General features: G+C 42.6%; 1 protein-coding gene across 13 annotated transcripts in view; it reads left to right on the plus strand.

Moving 5' to 3' along the window:
• Positions 1–18304, plus strand: part of BBX (BBX high mobility group box domain containing) — a 151244-nt gene extending 132940 nt beyond the window's left edge. For all 13 annotated transcript variants that reach the window (XM_033517868.1, XM_015630713.2, XM_015630722.1 and 10 more), the window contains one exon: positions 153–18304. In XM_033517868.1, the coding sequence (XP_033373759.1) occupies positions 153–240 (88 nt within the window). In that variant the 3' untranslated portion in view covers positions 241–18304. The remainder of the gene's footprint in view (positions 1–152) is intronic.
• The last annotated feature ends 885 nt before the right edge of the window (positions 18305–19189 follow it).

Raw genomic sequence — 19189 nt, forward strand, 5'->3', positions numbered from 1 at the left:
GAGTATGTGAGCACCTGCAGCAGTGAGGAGTTACGGTGCTGTGGTGTCGGCTGTGAACCGTACAGCTGCCACTTCCCGGCCTTTCTGGTCTGATAACAGCACCTCCCGTGCTCCAAGTACTGATGGGTGGCTTTTCTTTTCTTCTTTTGCAGAAGTCAGAGGGCCACACCTCTCCCACATGATGGACAGCCAAATGAAATGTCTCAGGCTCCAGTGCTTATTTCCTGCGCTGACCAGTGAAGCTCCACTTTATTGTAAAACATTGTGCTTTACCTAATATCCTAGCCTTGTCTTTACCAAGGGAAGCTAGTCAGTCCATATGATGGAACTAGAGACTGCAATAAAGTGCTTATTGCTCTGAGTGGCCCAGAATTCACTGGAAGCCAGACGTTAGCAACTTGGGCCAGGTCCTCAAATTGGAATCCCAGTATGTAGGAGGGTGATGTTGTCTGTTAATGAACTGAAATGGAGTGGAATGATCCCAGAGCTTGCTTTCTATTGAAGGCTTTTAAACAGTAAACAGGTGGTTGGTGTGAAAAAGGCTGCCTTTACTGTTAGCTCACACAGCATCTCTTTTACCAACCAGAGAGTAAGACAACTAGTTTCATATAATACCTAGTTATTCTAAATGAAAAAGAAAAAGAAAAAGAAAAAAAAAACCAACAAAAACACTGACGCACTGCACTAGTTACTATTAGATATTCTTAGTCATTTTTGTACATGAAGATTTAAGTTCTAAGATGGTTTATATTAATAGGTTATGCCTACGTTTATATTGTAGAATGAATTTAAAACCTGTTCCAGAGAACTCAAGGCAGCCTGGACAGATGTACCATTGTTAGCGGTGTTTGGGCAGCCACGTGGTCCAGATGTTCTGCACTTTTATATTTGCCACCAGAGTGGTAGAGTTTACTGGGAGAAGTTCTGACAGGCTACATTTGGGTTTGTTTCTTTTTAATTTAGCTTTGAATAACCAGGATGATGTGCATTAGAAAAAGAGTGGTGTATGGAAAAGAGAATACTGCAGATAATTGACTTGTCTTTCATGCCTTGGAGGGTTCCTTTATTTTTGCATAGGTATCTGAGTGACTTGGTGAAACTTTCCTGTAAACAAAAAGTACTGCAAATGCGTTTTTCAAAAGTGACCTTAGTATTATTTCACAGTTCTGAAAAACTTAAAACCATGACTTTTCGATACAGTGTACGCCAATACACATACCTTTTACATTTTACAGACACTGGCATTGTTGTAGTTACTATGCACAGTCCAAATCAGCTTCAGAGTTTGCCTAAAGGGCCGATTACAGTTTGTGTTGTTGAAGTGGAAAGCTGTATACAGTTAAACTACAACTGAAGAGTAGCGTTTGACTGAATTCAGACTACCAAACAGATCCATCTGCCAGTTTCTGTCTCTGCTTGTGTTGAATTTTTGTGTTTTGCTCTCATAAATACATCCCAAAAGCAGGCCAAGTGTATCACTTGGCCTGTTACCTTCACTATTCTGACTTACACTCTTGTATAACCAAGCATTGATTCCTACCAATAGATGCAAAATGATCACTAGTAATTGATCTAAAGCTACAAATTCAACAGGGTACTTCTTCTATAGCACAAGATGTTTCCCTACTTTTTGCATTGTAGCACAATTTACCAAATTGGACTCCAGCAATAATTTTCTATTAGTCTTCGTCATACCGGCTGAACTTTTTGATAGTATTAGATTGAGTTTGAAGTTCTTTGAATTAAGTCTTTAAATGATGCGAGTTTACATCATTCTATCAGGCATTCTTATTTATACTTGACTGAATTGATAATGTGTTTTGGGGTTATTTTGTAACTGATTTGATGTAATAGCCATATGGACAGTAACTATTAATGCTTGCTAGGTTTAGCCTTTCATTGTTGTAGTTAAGTGAAAGTTTCTGGTTCAGTGTCAGGAAACAATATACAATGTACCACAAGAGTTTTAAGAAAGGATTGAAGGTCTGACAAAAGACAGGTAGCTGGGGAAGTGTCACTGAAACAGCACCATTGAGGATGCATGTGTTGGAAGAAGGGAACAAGAAGAACAACAAAATTTACAAACCAATGAGTCAGTGAAAAGGCTTTTTTAAAATTCAGGTGAATAAATGTCTAAGAGCCCCTAGAATGCCATTGCAGCCTATGGTGGTATTTTAAATAAGATTTTATTAAAGTTTTATAAGTTATTTTAACAAGACAGGAAAAACTTAAAAGACTTAAAACTTGTGGGTCACAGCAGGGTGGCTGTTGGAGTTTTGGACCACTTTATAATTAGCTGAAATCCAAATATGTTACAGTGCAGGCCGTTCACGTTGACAATGGTACTAACTTATTTCTCTAGAAACCTTTAGAGTAGATATATTTTTGTCAAAGCACCCCATCCTTCCTCAATTTAAATTTCAATATTGTTCCTGGAGATATTTCTGTATATTAATGGTACCTTTTTTAAAAGAAACAGAAAATTACTTTTTTCTATATGAATTAATATCTTACTTGATCTGCTTTTCCTTGACTTTCCCTTAGAGAAGGGGTAGGGTTGGGTCAGTTTACTGGATATGACTGTTTTCAGATACTTATAAACCTTTTTGTAGATATGCTTAATTTTTAAGCGATTAGGCACTGAGAGTAGCAGAAATCCTGCAAAGCTTTATAGTTCACTAGGCATTTGCCTTTGTTGGTTCTCTGAGTGATGTCTTGATTTGAGTAGCTAGAATTTTCCCTGAATCTACTAGAAGGGGTATCAGTATTTTCAGGTAACAAAGTCTGTTAGCACAACAAAAACTTCAGACCAATATCTTACTGTATTGGGGTTGGGTTTTTTTTTCCTTGTTTGTTTTGTTTTAATTTTTATTAATTTCAGCTGCTTTCATTTTGGAAAATCTTACTGCTATTGTGTGTACTTCAGTATACCAGCAAACACTGTTATCTGTTAACACGTTGTCCACAAATGCCTCTAGAGAAGAAATTGTTGCACCTTATGTATATCTCAAGCAAACCAAAATATGATGCTTTTCTGCTTTGTTTATTCTGAATATGTTGTATCATACTTTACTGAACCCATTTTAACTTAGCTAAAACTATCAATATTTATGCATTTCACATTATTTTCTGGATCTGAACCTGTGTATAAATCTTTCTTTGAAAAAAAGACAAGCATTTACTGTAGTTGTCCTCTGTAACTTATCCATGGGAGGGGGGAATCTTGTCTCAAGTGTAAAATGCAGTACTGTCCCAGTTTTTGTTGGCTTTTATTTATTTAGTCATCTTTGATATTTCATAGTTCTGAGGCATACAAAATGCATTGTCGTAGCTGAAGCTACAGATCCAAGCAGCTGGGAGAAAATTACTGTAATGTCTTCTTAATTGTTCTAGTACTGTATACAAATACGGGAAATACGTTCTGCAGAACATTTGAGATGCAGATTCTTATCCCCACAGTAGACTATTTTCCAGGTATTAGACCAAATCAATCAAAACTCCATATCTTCTTACAGGTCTTTTCTGACTAAATGATTCTGAAAACATCTATGGAGATTACTTAATGCTCTGCTTTTGGCAGTAACTACCCCTTGAATGTGCTGTGATTTCAGAAAAGAATCTATTTATTTAAGATGACTGAATACTCTTTTATACTAATACAGTATCCCAAAGTCAGGAGCAAGAGACTTCTTGGTAGTTTGGGTTTCTATTTTATAGCATTGGTGCATGACTTTTGAAATTAAAATGGTAAGCGTTGTTGGACAGGGGCACAAGAACAAGGGACTGGTAGAAGTGTGTGGATTTGTGGTGTTTCAATTCCAGCTTTGGTCTTTATTATTTGGGTGAAAGCTGCCTTTGTAGCCCAAGGCTGAAGAGCATTCTGCAGTTGGTATCAAGTAGAGAGTTGTAAGTCATGTCAGTACAAGGGAATGCCTTATAGTTTGGATGCTGTCTTTTACATTGAATTGAATTAATTGAAGCAGTTTTAATTTCCACTGCCTGTTTAGCTACTGTACAGATACTGAACCAACGGAAAGCAAGTTATAGACATGGGACAGCTAAGAGAGCATGTAAGGAAAGCTGTCCTTTATTCTCAGTATGGCAACGTTATGGCAACAAAGGGGAATTAGAAAAAAATTAAATGTATATATATAGGGGTGTGGGTGTGGATGTGTGTGTGTGTGGATGTGTGTGTGTGCCTGGTGTGTACATTCTGCAAAAAAATGATGTAGGAAACCAGAAACATGATGGGTCTACAAGACACTATAATGTATGTTGACCCTTTTGAGTGCACTCCCTTTTCTTTGAATGCTGAGCCTAATATGGCTACCTCTCCTAAAAGACTACTTTTGTTAACTTCCATTTGCTTTCAGGCTTGATCATGTAATCTTTTTGGCCATTGATACCATTTGTATATCGCTGTGTGTTTATTTTCCAAGAGCAACATTTACATAGCACAGACACCATAAAGGCTGAATATACAGCAGTAGCCAGGCTATGCTGCTGGAGCGTTTTTGTTTGACTTCTGCCACAGTCATATGGGTTGAACAATGTGGGCCCACTAGCTCTGCTTGGTTCAGTGAGATCAGTTTCTGTAACAGCAGAAGATGCAGTGCTCATGGGGTGGTGGACTTCTGATGTTTCCAGAGGTGTTTGAGTGAGCCACGTGCTGCTCTTGAAACTTCTTTCTGGAGTTTACGTTTGCATTCCTCATTTCGCAAGGAAACATAACTGTGCTACTCGTGTGTTGTATACCCTATGTTATCCATTAGATGCTGTTTGTTTGCTGTGCTTATTTGATAGGCTGAAGAGCTCCTTTGCCATGTTTTGCAATACTCATGGCATTCTCCCTGCCTTGTACATATTTTTGAACTGTCAGCTGTGGCTGCCAGGATGCTGAGGCGCTTCAGGACACTGAGTGCCATGAACAAGTACATGTTTAGGCTGTGAAAGGGTTACTTGCCTCCTCCCCTGAATTCCCCAAGAAAAGGGCACAGTGAGGTTTATGCTCTCACCGAAGTACTACCATAGTCATTTATATACTCAATATTCTGTACTGAATTGACAACTTTGAAGAAGCTTATGAGATGGTCGTCTATTTTATGTTCCCCCACTAATTCTTTGATGGCAGAAATCTAGGAAGACTTGGCATGAGATCTCCACTCAGCAACATACCCAAGCTTAGGCTGGAAGCTCTGCTTCCTTAAGGGGCAGCATTGTTGGCACAGTGACAGTGTGGGAGCCCCAGTCACAGACCACTATGCTCTTTGATTTAAGCTTGGGCTTGCGTGATGTTCCGGGGGAAGCACATCATCATGACCTAGGGCCTTCATTGAGGTGGAATTTTAAAAATGACTGCAAATAGTTTAACATTTGTGGAGTTCTTCCAAAGAGTTCTGTTGTAGTTTCTGGGTCTTGGCTGTTAGCATATACCACCAGACCCATGCTGTACTCCACTGGAAAAACCACACCTGTTCAGGAAAACTGACTGGGTTCTCGAATGTAATGGTCTAGACTGCTCTTTTCAGCTCCACAGCTGAAGCCTTGTTACTGCTATATCCAGTCAGTGGTTGAGTCTTTAAGGGTGACAAAAGCAGGAGAGGCATGTATGTGCATGTGTCTGCATGTGTGCATACGTTGACATACACACATCGGAGTGCAGTGACTGCCAGCATGGACTCTGTGCTCAAGTGTTCCCATGTTCACTCATAAAACAACTTGAAGTTTCCCAGATAATAGTTTTCCGACTTCCTTGCTAGATTTTCGTATCTTTTCTTCACATTACACACCATAAGGTGTGAGTTTCAAAAATCACACCTGAAAAAAACACAGATCCTGCTGATCTGGATGCTACAAAAACCTTCTTTCTCAGCAGTGTTTGCTTTTAATAACCAGTATCTGTTGACAGTTTTAACACAACTGATTTGCTATGATCTTTCTTCTTGGAGCCCAATCCTTCAACTTCTGTTCTCACATATATTTCCACTGAATTTTGACCTAGTATATGGTTTTATTCTCTCCAAAGTTTGGTGTAAACATGCCTTACAATAGTTCATCTCCATCAATGGTATAAGAGCTACTGCCTTCTTAGTCATGTGTAGTTAAGTCAATAAGCACATTTATAGAATGTCATATTTTATTCAAAAACCTCTAATTTGATACTTTTAAGTGCACATGTTAAGTCATGTGTATAACATGCTAAAGTACATTAAACTGTGATAATGAAACTGAATAAAATATTTAATAAAATATTTGAAATATTTGATGAGGACCTTTAAATAGATTTCTTTATGTCCATTCTATTTTGGTTATCTAGTGTGTGCCTGTAAACAGTTTCCCATTTAAAACTAATGATTGCAAATAAATACTATTCAAATGGAGCTTCTTTGATACTTCACCTGTTTTACCATCAAATGATTGTTTACTTTAACATATGGCTGAGTTAGCAGTATTTGCAGAATTTGTTTTTAGCTACAGTATGAACTTGTTGGTTGTGCATATTCAAACAAGCTCATTTTCATGTGAAAATGGAAGATGCCAAAACCCAGAGATGGACCCTCAGAACTGTAAGGTGTAGTTTTATGTCAGATCATCCATTTAGCTTCTACACCGTGACTGTGAAGATGTCATTTACTTTGCAAAGAACTTCTGCCCAATTGTTCTTCCTTATATGTGTCTATATTGGGAGCTTCCATTTTATTTTTTAAAACTTCTGAGCCCGGCTCAGCACTGTTGACATTGTTTAGAAGATCCACAGATCCATTCAGGTACACCAAAATTCTGTGGACTTAAGTTTGCATGGAGATTATGGGACAGAGAGAGCCAGGACTTGGTGCAGTTAGGCTTTGGAAGAAAAGTTTGGCTTTTCTTCTGAGCTTTCTAGGTATCTACTTCATGTTTGTAGGTTTTGTCTTCTTTGCATAATTGGGAAGTTGTTGATTGTCAACCAAGATAAAAGAGAAGTTAGTCCCACAGAAGAAGCCCTTGGTATGATTTCAGTCTTTGGACATAAAAGAACTTACTCAGAAATGATTTCTCTTTTAGAAATAAGTAGCAAGTGACATCAATGCTTAAACTTAAAGGTAGTAAGTTCCCACTACTTTGGAAACTTGTTTAAACCAGGAATCTGCTCTGCCCATATATTTTACCCTCTTCAGGCTTGAAAGTTAGACTGTTGGGGATCTTCTTCTGTCCCTGGATGCCTGAAACCTCCTTGATTGCAATGTATTTTTGGAACACAGAAGACCCTGGAACAGACTTCATGAAGCCAGTAGACACTGGCTGTTCACATGGGAGCAGATCTCCTGTCTGAGTCAAAAGCAGCAGAAGGGAAACCTTTAGGTTTGTGGCTTTTTTTATCTATGTGCTATTTACTCAGGAAAGAAGAAACGTATGCAATCTTGCACTGCCTTCACTGGGTATGCGTCAGTATCTCTGCAAAGAAACACCAGGAATGGAAAAGCTTCAGCCTTAAAGGCCATGTAAAGGTCATATGGAAGGGGAAGGAAAGTTCTCATGCAGCCAGCAAAAAATGTGGAAGAAATTTTAAGAAATACATGTTCTGTCAGTATCGGGTGCCCAGTCAGGTACCTTGAAGTCACTATTCACTTTTTTTATTACTAGAGTACCTTAAAACAGTCATCTTCATTCCTTGAAGTCCCATATTTTCTCCTCTGCTCTCATTTGGTTCTTCCAACTAAATACCTGCTGAATTCAGCTAATTCTCAGTGCATCTAGATCTGTTTTTTTACCCAGCTCCCACTCAGGTTGCTTTTTGCAACTGCATGGCATGACACTGACTCTTAACTGTCAGGTAAGGTAAATTTCCACTAATACTTCTGAAAAAACAGAGTGGAAAGGCATCATCTGACTCAAGTGCCACGTTCTTTGCTAGACACTGCTATTCTCCCCTCGATACCATTTGTTGGGTCCCTTCCGTTGTTCATCCCGGAGTTTTTAATGTACAGCTAACACTGCTTTCAGAAAGACTATTTTTTTCCTACAATGTGACAACATGGAGTGAGACACACAGAATACCTGGGCATACAGTAGCCATGCTATACACCAGCTCGTGGGGCTGTCGATTCTCCAGTAGGACACTAGCACTTTGTAACAAAATACGAGATGCGTTCCTATCTCTGCTGCAAAGTTCTGTTTTGTTTTGTTTTCTGAAATAAAACCTATAAGATAAAACATCTACCTTCTATCCAGTGTCAGATTCTTTTTTGTGGACTTTCTTGGCACAGCAACATTAGAAATTGAGCTCTAATACAGTTGCATTTAAAACATACTTGAAACTTCATCAAGGCTTTATTGATTATTTCCAATTTAGATGTTCAGCAGAAGTGCGCTGGCCCACAGTGTCACTGCTGCAAGCCCAGCTGAAACTCCAGTTGAAAATCCAGCCTATATGAAGTACAACATCTAAAGCTTGTATTCCATATAAAACAGCACTTTAGCTTATTTGTCAGCCTGTGAAACGAGTAACTAATTGAAATAGACTCAAAAATCAAGCCAGTTGAGTCAAAACGACATTGCAGCACACTAAGAGAAGGCAGGTGTTGCCATCAAACAACATCCAATTTAAGAAAACAAAAAGGGTGGGAAAGAGAAAACCTGAGGTCCTGGGAGGTGTCCTTCCAATCCAAAAGAAGCTTTTGGAATACATTTTTCGAGTACAACTTCCAGGTATGGCCCACCAAAAGCTTCCCAGTTAGAGCAAACCATCTGGCTTCTGTCAGACCTATCTGAGCATCAGCTCCCTTCCAAGGGTGGGTTCCCTTGACACCCGGTCAGCACCACTGGGTTATTAAAACACTCTGCTGTTTTTAGGAGTTAAGGAGAATTTGGAAATCAGATAGTCCCAATCTGTCAATAGTTTAGAATATTTAGTTTTGGTTTTGGTGTCCAATAGTAATGGCTTTTGCAATGGCTTTGGAGTTCATGTGTTTTCAGTCTTGCAAAACCAATGTCATTGGTTCAGGCAATGGTGTCAGTGATATAATTTGAAGCAAATTCACTGCACATCTCTCTCTTGACAGACAGACAATTCCCTGTTACATTCTGAGATGATTCATCTGGTTTGGGACTTCCAGCTGTGGTGTTTGTCATGGAGCCGGGCTCTGGCAGAGGGACGTTCTTTCGCGACAGCCCTCTCCATTTCAGGATGGCAAAAAGTTTGTCAGTGCCTCGACAGCTTTGTGTGGGATCTGTGCTTGCCTGCAGCTGCTTAGATAGATTTTTGTAATACAAAGTGAAACAAACCCAGCTGGGAACTCGATGGTGAAGTTGGACCTTCATGAGCTTCCAGGTTTCAGTAGGCGGTGCAGAGATTGACAGGTTGTGGCAATAAGGCTGTGTTTGCTTTTGTTTTGAAGAGCAGTGTTTTCTAACAGAAATAAGGTGGCAGGGAAATTACCATCACAGCAGATGGACAATTCATTGTCTTCAAGAGATTCCAATTTCAAGAGCAAGGTTTGCCAAGCAGTCTGAAAAAAAAAGGTAGAAATTACAGTTCAAGTCTGTGGCTTGGAATGGTTGCAGTGTTTTGCTTCAGTGCCTGTAGCAATAACTTTCAGTTAGAAGTAATGTGTGAGTTGCTTAAGGAGTGATGCAGTTCTAAACCATCCCATTCACTCCCAGATGACAGATGTATTTGGCACATGGTGTAAGTGTTGCTAATGAATGCTTCCCTGCAAGTACATCATAAATAATATCAAGTGCTCATCATTATTTGAATCAGTAATTAAGAGAATTCTTATTGCTGTCTTAAGAAAATATACTACTCTTGGCTGGCACAAGGCATAGTTTTACACTGCAAAGTAATGGAGGGAAGCATTTACTGTGTGGCTGTTTAACTCTGATACGTAATTTTTCTTTGCTAGTGACTGTAGTGCACCATATTTAGGAGATAGTTAATTGAGCTCTGGGATCTTTCAAAGTGAAGGCAACTACTTCTCATGCAGAAACCCATACCAGCAAGGAAATCTCTTAGGGATGAAGGGTTGCATTCTTTTAAGCAACTAATTTATGAGGATTTTACCCATGATACGTTTCATGGGTGTGAACCTTGAAAACACCGTAATACACAAGAGTCAATATAAAAGCATAACAGAGTCAATCATGTTCATGTACTCTGTTAAACTACAACTAGTTTAAAGAGCCTAGACAAAAAACAGGTATTTCCTGTTCCATCTTGGTACTGTGGTTCTCTAGTTAAAGGCCAAGGGTTGCCAGCAGGGATTTTAAAGCATCTTTAATGATGAGATAAAAATATATTCTTAAATAGAAATTTCTGGGATTTTAGACCACTCAGAAAGTACTCAGTGTGCTTTGCAAGATGAGTAATTTTTTAGTACTTTTGATAAATAAAACCACAAATACATCTATTTAAACAGTCTTAAAATAAATAGAAAATGGCAAATGGAATTTTTTAGATGCAGTGAGTTGCCTCAGATGTAGATGGGAGTCCCTTAGCAGCACTGGCCTGTCACACCTGACAGTGCTTGTTGGAGGATGTGGTGGCATGTCTGGAATGTGCATCTTTACTCAGCATTAAACCACCATCCCACAAATTTCAGCTGCTGGAAATCTCTTTCCATCAGGATGCAAGGGACATAAACAGCATAAAAGCTGTTTAAAAAGAACTGGTTGTGTTTTTTGTCCTGCTGAAAATGCTTTATATTTGGAGACAGATCTCTGTCTTGGATGGTTTTCTTTATGTTGCAGGAAGTTGGGAACATCAAGCTTCACTTGTGAATCTTTCACCTTGCTTTTCAATCATCTTGCCTTTCCTCTTTTTTTTGAGAGGCTGAACACTTGGTAGACATCAGTAGCAAAACATACCACAGATTTTCAGTAGGATGGACAGTATCCCACACCTTCCCAACCTATTGCATAACTCTGAAAAACCTGCAGTGTTTTTTTTTTTTAATTAGTATTTTAAAAACAGTTTTCATGAGCTATGGCTGTGTGTCAAACACAGCTTTGCAAACAAATAGGCACAGGGGGTGGGATCCTGCTGGGAAGTGGATAGAGAAGCAAAGCTGGGCTCCCCAGGCCTTTCTTGTGCCCCAGCTCTCTGTAGGAAAGCCCACCAGTGCAGGGTCAGGCACCCTGCAGGTTTTTGAAACCTGATAAATTATTTCCTCCTCCTAACAGTTTATTGTGAGAATAGATTCGCAGTTTATGGAAATTTGGCATGGTTCATTTTTTCAGTGCATGGCCTAAATTCACTCTATTTATTTATTTTTTTTTTTTAAAGCCAAACCAAACCCCCTTCAGTACTGCATGTTAGACCTATAATGTTTACATGAACTCATGCTAAGCCTTGGAAAATAAAACCCAACACATTTCTAAATTTCTTAATTAAAGGAGGACAAGACAATCCCCAGACAATTACACCTTTTTCCTCCATTATTATTGAAGAAATCTTCAAATAAACATTATATTGGCTTTTCCAGTTACCTTGCTCATACAGCCTAGCCTAAGGCAGCAGGCCCACGTGGGGGCAGCCTGTGGGATCAGACATGCAGCATTATGGCTTTCTCTCCAGAGAAGGCACTGGGAAGCTGTGCAGCAGCCCCACTGCATCCAAAGGGATGGGATAGGAATTGCAGCTGAGGTGCTGCAGACAACTGCAGTTTGAGTTGCACCTGCAGGATTCACATAGCCAAGGGCCCTTGCCCTGCATGTTTTGTCAGTTCGTAAAATGTTGCTTTTCATTTCTGTGCCACTCGCCTGATTGTGTTTGAAAGCTGTTCTAGGCACTTTGCATGACAGAGATTGTGTTGGGAGAGCAGTTCTCTGCAGGTTTGAGTTGTTTCAGTCAGAGATTGGCGGTGGAAGCACCGGGTGCTTGCTGTTGTAAACTTCATCCATCTCCTTGAAATACTGTTGTGATGGTGGTTGTCTCAAGGCTCTGTGCACTTGGTGTAATTGCTGATGTAAAGACATTTTTTATCCTTGTTATTGTTACTGAGCGTTGCTGTCATCAAGAAGCATGAATTGAGGAAGGATGCCAAAGACTTTCACAATTAAATCTGTCCCTAGAAGGTCTTTTTTCACCCACATGAAATTCATAAATAGGGGCAGGGGAATTAACTCAGGGTGCAGACAAGTCTGTAAGGGAAGACCAGCACCTCCATAAATGTGATTCTGCATTTTCTGCTTGTGTTTCTGTGGTAAGAGTGGGTCAGCAAGTTGCTAAAGTAATTGCTTACTGCAGAAGTGGTGAACAGATGGATTCCCACTGCCATCCATAGGTGAGCATGGCAGACCAGCATGGCTGCTGCTGTTTGTTCACTTCCTTTTATTCCTTGCAGGTTGGCTGCTGTTAAGTTGCTGCATTAATTGTGCACCATAAGCCAGCTGAGAGGAGCTGGGGGTGGGAGATCAGCTTTGGGCAATTGTGTTACATGAAATGCAGCATTGCACATCATCATCACACTAGTGTTGGTATTTCCTAAAGGTTTTTCATCTTGATGTTTGTGAGTGCCTGTTTTAAAATGGCCCACACTCCTAGCTTGACATTTTTTTCTTCTTTTTTTTTTTTCAAGACAGAGTCATGTTTTACGTAAACCACATGATTATTTGGGCTACTTGTAGCAGATTTAAAAACAAGAGGCTCCTTGAATGCATGCCCAACTAATGTAATCCATGGGCAAGAACCAGTGAAAAATACTTAAAAGAGGCAGTGGTTCTTGTCAGTGTGGGGTTTTCTTGTTTGTTATCAACTTGTCAGCAGATCAGTCACATTTTTCAAGATGGAAAAAGGCTGAAGGAAAGCTTTCTGTGGCAGCTTTTGAATGTCAGGGTGGACATTTCTGTATGTTCATCTTGGTTTGCTGCTCCCCATTTTCATCTTCTTTCAGGGTGACTATAGAAGTAGACAAGATTTTGGTGGTGTGTGAGGACTTAAGCTGACTCTTAATAGGATGTCCAAAGTGCTTGTGTGTGTTCCTGGACAAATAGCAAGCTAAGGCAGAAAACCGAACAGCCAGACAGGATATTAAACACATCCTGGGTTGTGGCAGGACAAGATCTTGGCAGTATTTACTTGGTGCAGAGTCACAGGGCCAAAAGGGACTTGGAGACATCAGCTAGACAATTTCCAAGGCAGGTTGTGCTATACTTAGCACAGACCTGACAGGTGGACGGGTGGGTGTTGAATTTATCCTTAAAAGCCTCTAATAATGGAGCATCGGCCATTTCCCATGCTGTTGTTTCCAGTGTTTGACTGTCTTTTTGAGGGTGGTTTATTCCCCCAGTGCCTAGATACAAAATTTCAGGGTATAGGGAAAAGGACAGTGTCCTCAAATGACATTAGATAGATGAGCATTTTAGCTGTTTTTATAAATGCAACCTAAGAAATAATGGTCACATAAAATCTGAGAGAAGATTTTCAAGGAGCAGCAGCTCAACTTTGGTCACCACAGGACTCCTCCATGCCTTTGTAAACCTCTTTCTTCGAATGGTGTGTCAGGTTGATGGTTAATAGCCATATCAGAGAGGTTCAAAGAGACCTTTCTCCTCATGCTGTTTTCTATCCAGTAGTTGCCTTCAATTGTTTTTTTTTTACAGAGTTCAGACAGTAAAAAATCTGAAAGCCAAACCAAAAAATCACCAGCCCCAAACAAACCCAGCTTGCCAGCCTTCTTCCTTGGTACCCTTTTCAGATACTACAAGGCCATCAGTAAAGCCATATTACGAGGAGGAAACCAAAGGAGAACATCATCCATTTCATTAGGCAGTGCTTGTGCCAGCCACAGTGAGAGGCTGGAGGGCCAGCAGGGGCCAGAGCCTGTCCTTGGCCTACAGCTGTCCTCCTCTGCTGCCTCCTGCCTTGGAGCAGCCTTTTTCCTTACTGTCCTCTGGTGGGCTGCTCCTGGCAAAGCATCACCTGCGCTTGCAGCAAGGTCCCAGCCCGGGGTGTGATGCAGCCTCTCCCTGGCAGATGTGGGAAGAGCTGTGTGCAGTGGTGTTGGCAGTGCAGGGACCAGGACATCCCCAGGTCTCTGCTTTGAGCCAGGGACCCGTGGCTGTGTCTGCAATACTCTCCAGCTCCAAATGAGGACTAGAGGAATAATTTTGAAGCACTTAGGAGACTAATGGAGCAGGGCCAGAGAATTACAAGAGCTGTGTGCCAGTTCACCTGGGGCAATGGCGCAGTTTATTGAGGAGTCTCTGGGTGACAGACCATGCTGAGAATCCATTACTGGAAATAGGCATCCAACAGGGAAACAAAGGGGAGAGCACATCCCTCAAGCTGGGTAGTTGACTTTGTTTTCTGCCTGTTGTGGTTCATCAGGAGGCTCTCAGCCTGGACTCCTGGTCACTGTGCCTGCTGCCTTGGCTAGGGCAGGGCTTTGCCACACTCACCAGAAACTGCAGGCTTGCAAGAAACGGGTCAGCAAATCTCCTGCACTCTACTGCTCCAGGCGCTGGGCAGAGATCACCCCAGCCACGATGGCATGTGCTGGGACCCTGCCCCAGACCCAGCAGCCCTGCTCTTGTGCGTGGCCACACGGAGCTCGAGGTGGGGAAGGCGATGGCAAAGGCCCTGGCCCGGGCAGCAGGCAGCACTGGTGCCTCCTGCAGTGCACAGCAGCCCCTTGTAGCCCCACACTGCTGTGGTCGTGGCCAGCCACGCTCCCCAGGGCTGCTAAGGCTCCCAGCACCAGCCCTGCACACCATGGCTCCGTGGGCTCGGCCAGGAACAGCTGCAGGCAGTGGCAGAGGTGGCCCTGCCACCAGAGGTGTTCTGTGCCCTTTGTTTGCCCCAAGGCCCCGGTGAGCTGCTCCATGTGGTGGCACAGAGCTGGGCACTGACACCCAGGAGTCACAGCAGAGCGGCACAGCGACTGCATGCTGTGGTGAAGAGCTGAAACAAGTGGTACCACTGGCAGGACACAAAGCAGAGGCTTCTTAGAGACACTTGCTCCAGGTGACATCTGGCCCCTCTTATGGGCATGGATATGGCAAGGAGCTTGGATGGATGGAGCACCCAGGTCTGTTCAGTTCCAGAATGAGCCTTTGATGAAATCCCTGTACTGACCAAAGACTGACTTTGAAGGGCAGTATCTCCACAGACAACCCCCTGCAGAAGTTGGCATTCTCCAAGCATTGAGAGAGAAAATATTTAATGGCTTAAAAAGGAAAAGGGGGAAACAGAGTAGTTCAGAAAATGCAATTTCCTCAACAACTTTGTGATTGGAATAACTGGCCCTATAAAAGGGGAAACCAAGCTGGTGGGAGGGATAAAATTATTTTCCCCAAGCCAAATAATCACCCTGGTTAGTGCTAGGAATTTTTGCTCCTGTTGTCACACACAAACTGTGAAATATGGCGCATGCCTATCAGGCTGCACTTCAGTTGCAAATTAACCAGTATGTTCAATAGTCCTCAGCTTTCACCATCAATGTAGTCTTTAGTGATGCCTGGGGAAGGAAAAGTGTTCTCCTTCATGTTTCACAGTTTTTCTCCTGCTCATACAGACTCTTAATCCTTTGCGCTCCCCCTGATTTTTTCAGTGCTGCTTGCCCCTGGGAACCCTACCTGGAATAAGTAAAAACAAGTTACAGTGTAGACAAAAGTGACAAAAAAAGTTGCACTTTATAGCAGATCAACCAGAGTATGACTTCCAAATTACACCCTCTTACTCAGTAGTCAAAAAACCACAAGAGCAGCCAGTACAGATGAATATTCAGCTGATTTTACAGTGTAATTGCTTCTCACTTAAAATTTGCCCTTTTTTTTCCCCTTCCTCCCTGCATAGCAAGGTGCTTCCTGCATTTTCCCTGCTCTTGAGTATCAGCATGTGCTTTGAGTCCTGTAGAGCTGGAGAGGAATTACTAACAGAGCTGAAAAATAACTCTGATCCTCTTACCCTTGCATGCACAAAATCCTTAGTAAAATACTCAAAAGAAGGGCATTTCTCTTGTGTTGTGCTTGCACAGTCTGTGTCAATGGCAAAGCAAAGTCTAAGGGCATAAATAAGGTGAGGTGATGCTCTGTGGTGATGCAGGGACTTGAATGACTAAGTTTTAAGCAGTGTCCCTACACATTGGCTTTCCTGATATCTGCAGAAGAATTTACATCCTGCACCATAAAGCTCTGCTTCCAGCTTTTGTGTGCAGCCCTCTTCTTGTGGTACTTCCTGCCTGCTCCCCGTGGGTACCTGGATGAGACAAAGAATGATACCTGCTGCTTGGATTGCTTCTGAGTTCACTTGAAATCCAGTCAGGAACTTTCTGCCTGTACTGTTTTGTAATCAAAGATGCAGAAGGTGCAGTTCAGCAAGGATGTGTTTGCCAGGCTGAGTGCTCATGCTAGCTATGCTCTTGGGTACAGACCATCCTTCCTTCCCTAACACTGCAAATGCATCCTGTTCCATCAGGGCATCCTTCTTTCAAATACCCACTTTTAAGCTCTGCTATCAAAATGTCAGAATTATTAGGGGAAGCTGTTTATTGCCGTGCTTTTCTTGAAACAAGACTTGTGCTGTGTCAAAGATGACTCCTGTCGAGTGTGTGCTGGGTGTTTTGGCCAGGTATTGGAGCTTGCAGCAGAGGTTGTTTCTGCCTGTGGCGTGTGCCTGGCTGGGGGTCCAGGGGAGCAGAGCCGTCACTTGTGCAGCTGGGACCATGCCAAGTCACATGGGCTGGATCCTGGTTTGGCAGGTCGTCAGGAAAGGCAGCAGGCTGGGGGGATACCCTCAACACCAGTGTGGTACCCGAGGCAGAGCAGCTGTGTATCAGGGTGTGAGCTCTGATTTGGGAAGAGGCTTCTGGAAACCCTCAGGCAGGGAGCGTGTTAAGTGACATCTGTGTCATGAACAAAAGTGATGTGGCATCTTGTGTGAGCAGTGAGGGTTGGGCTGAGAGAAAAGTGGTACTGCTTACAAGAGGGGCCTCATCCCTCCATCCCTGTTTTTAGGAGGAAATCCATTGGAACAGGTGCTGCCTGTCTGCACGTGCGTGCTCCCACTTGGCTTTTGTGAGTGGACCCCAAGACACAAAAAGGGTGGCACAAAAGGCACCCTAGACCTTGCTGGGCCTTTGCTGTGCTCTCTGCAAATGTCTTTCCCTTCTTCATCCCCTGCTGGCAGCTTGGGCTTGGCTCCTGGGCAGACAGCAACTCTCCCTGCCTGCTCTGGGGAACATGAGGCTCAAATGACCCCGTTGGAGATTTCACCAAAATGTGTTGAAAGCATTTCTTCAAATAGTTTTAACTTTAATAAGTCATATTTAGTAGCCTTGAGGACACTGGCTGTGTGAGAGGAAAGGGTTTTGTCCTGAAAACAAAGTCAGATGAATGGGTGCTGTGTGAAGGGCTGCTGATAGTTTGATGCTGGGTGAGAGAGGGGAGCCCTTGCCATGTGGTTGAAAAATGTGGTGGGGTTGACAGGGGAAGCACTTTGAGAAATGTTCTTTTAGATTAAACAACAAAATTCTGCATGCACATACAGACTAGATCTTCATAACGCGGCAGGCTTTGACAGTGTACTGCAGCATTATTGCTATTTATAATCGACAATTACTAACACTATAATCCAGTAAACTTAGTGGTAGCAATTACAGCAACATAAATAGCAATCCAGATGACTAAAGGCATTGCTGTCAATGCAGGTGGCAGCTATAGCGTTAGAAAAAGAAGTTGGAGGGAAGATATCAGGACTCAATATGTGAGCTTGGGTCTGCTAGTCTTTTATATACCATTTTTAATATACTTCCTGAAATGAAGCTTCAGAAAGGTACACTGCCTCTTTAAAATTAGTCTAGGAACTACAGGTAGTTCACGTTATTTTTAAAATAATAAATCTATATATATATCTATATTAAAATATATATGTATACATAAGTTGGCTAGCCTACCTTGTGGAAAGGCTGCAGCTAAACTAAGTCTGAGCTAATATTGTATTACCATGGTCTTCTGGTTTGTAGATAGCCCTTCCTTATTAGATGAGGTTCTGTTCTTGCTCCACAGAAGGTGCCTGTGTATATAACTCCTTTGTATTGCTTTCTGCAGAGTCCCTTATATATTTCTTACTACTAATGCTGTGTAGAAAAGGAAATCCAGAGATTTTACTACTGATAATTAACCATATAATGGCCATTAGCAAAATAAAGATTTAGTTGTTTGGGAAACAGATTATTTATATTGTGTATGGTTTATTGCCTGATAACTTGTTTGGTGACTGGATATTCTTTTCCTTCTCCTGGTCCTTTTCTGCTTTTTCCAGCTATGGTGTTTACTCCTCACTTTGATTATCTAGCAGGCAATAAAGTATATTGTATGTTTTGAAGCCAAGCGGTGTGCTCCTTACTCGTGCGCTGCGGGGAGCCGGGGCTGCTGCGGGGCTCTGCAGCCACAGCTGGAGAAGGCAGGGCCCAGGTGGGCACCAGGACAGCAGCCTGGCATTCCTTCTCCAGCCAGGAGCCATCAGAGCCTTGCTTCCTCAGCTGGCCCTAAGGACATGAGGAGACCGTGGGGACACAGAGGGACTCTGCGTGTCTTCTGAACTCATCACCACCCGTGTCACTTCTCTGGCACGGACAGCAGTGACAGCTGCTGGCACTGGCACTGTGGCTCTCTGGCTCTCTCGACAGCCTGATGCTGCTGGCTTTTCCCCCCGAGGAATGGGCATGGGCAGAGCTCTGTGCTCATGCCAGGCTCAGGTCCAGCAGGGGCACTCTGTGCTTTCCTGCACACGGGACAATGCATCCTCCATCCCCACATCTGCACAGCCAGTGCTGGAACACTGCTCCAGGCAACACTCACACACGGACCTGCTCGGCTTGTCTGGGGCTGCATTGCTTGGCTTTGCTTTGCTTTGAATGGGGGAGCCAAGTCCTGCATGGCAGTTCCTCCCTCCTGACACCTGGCAGAGTTTTTAATGTGGTTCAAAAATTTCACTGCCAGATGCAGCTGGTGGGAGTGCACCCTTGGCTTTGTTTGCAGGAGGAGCACATCCTTCTCTACTGCTTTCCCTTCCTCAGCTGTGGCTGCTCAGAGGCCACCTGTCACCTCCCAAGGGGTCACAGAGCTTTGTCCTCCCCTCAACAGCCCTAGTTCAGCAGGAGGGGCTGTGATCAGGCTGCTCACCCACCAAAGGGCTCTTCCTCAGGAGCTGGGATGTGAGTGCATGGCCCTGCTCCTGTGCAGCAGCTCAGGGGATGGGGCCAGCAGA

The sequence above is a fragment of the Parus major genome, chromosome 1 (assembly GCF_001522545.3).
Source record: "Parus major isolate Abel chromosome 1, Parus_major1.1, whole genome shotgun sequence".
Lineage (NCBI taxonomy): Eukaryota > Metazoa > Chordata > Aves > Passeriformes > Paridae > Parus > Parus major.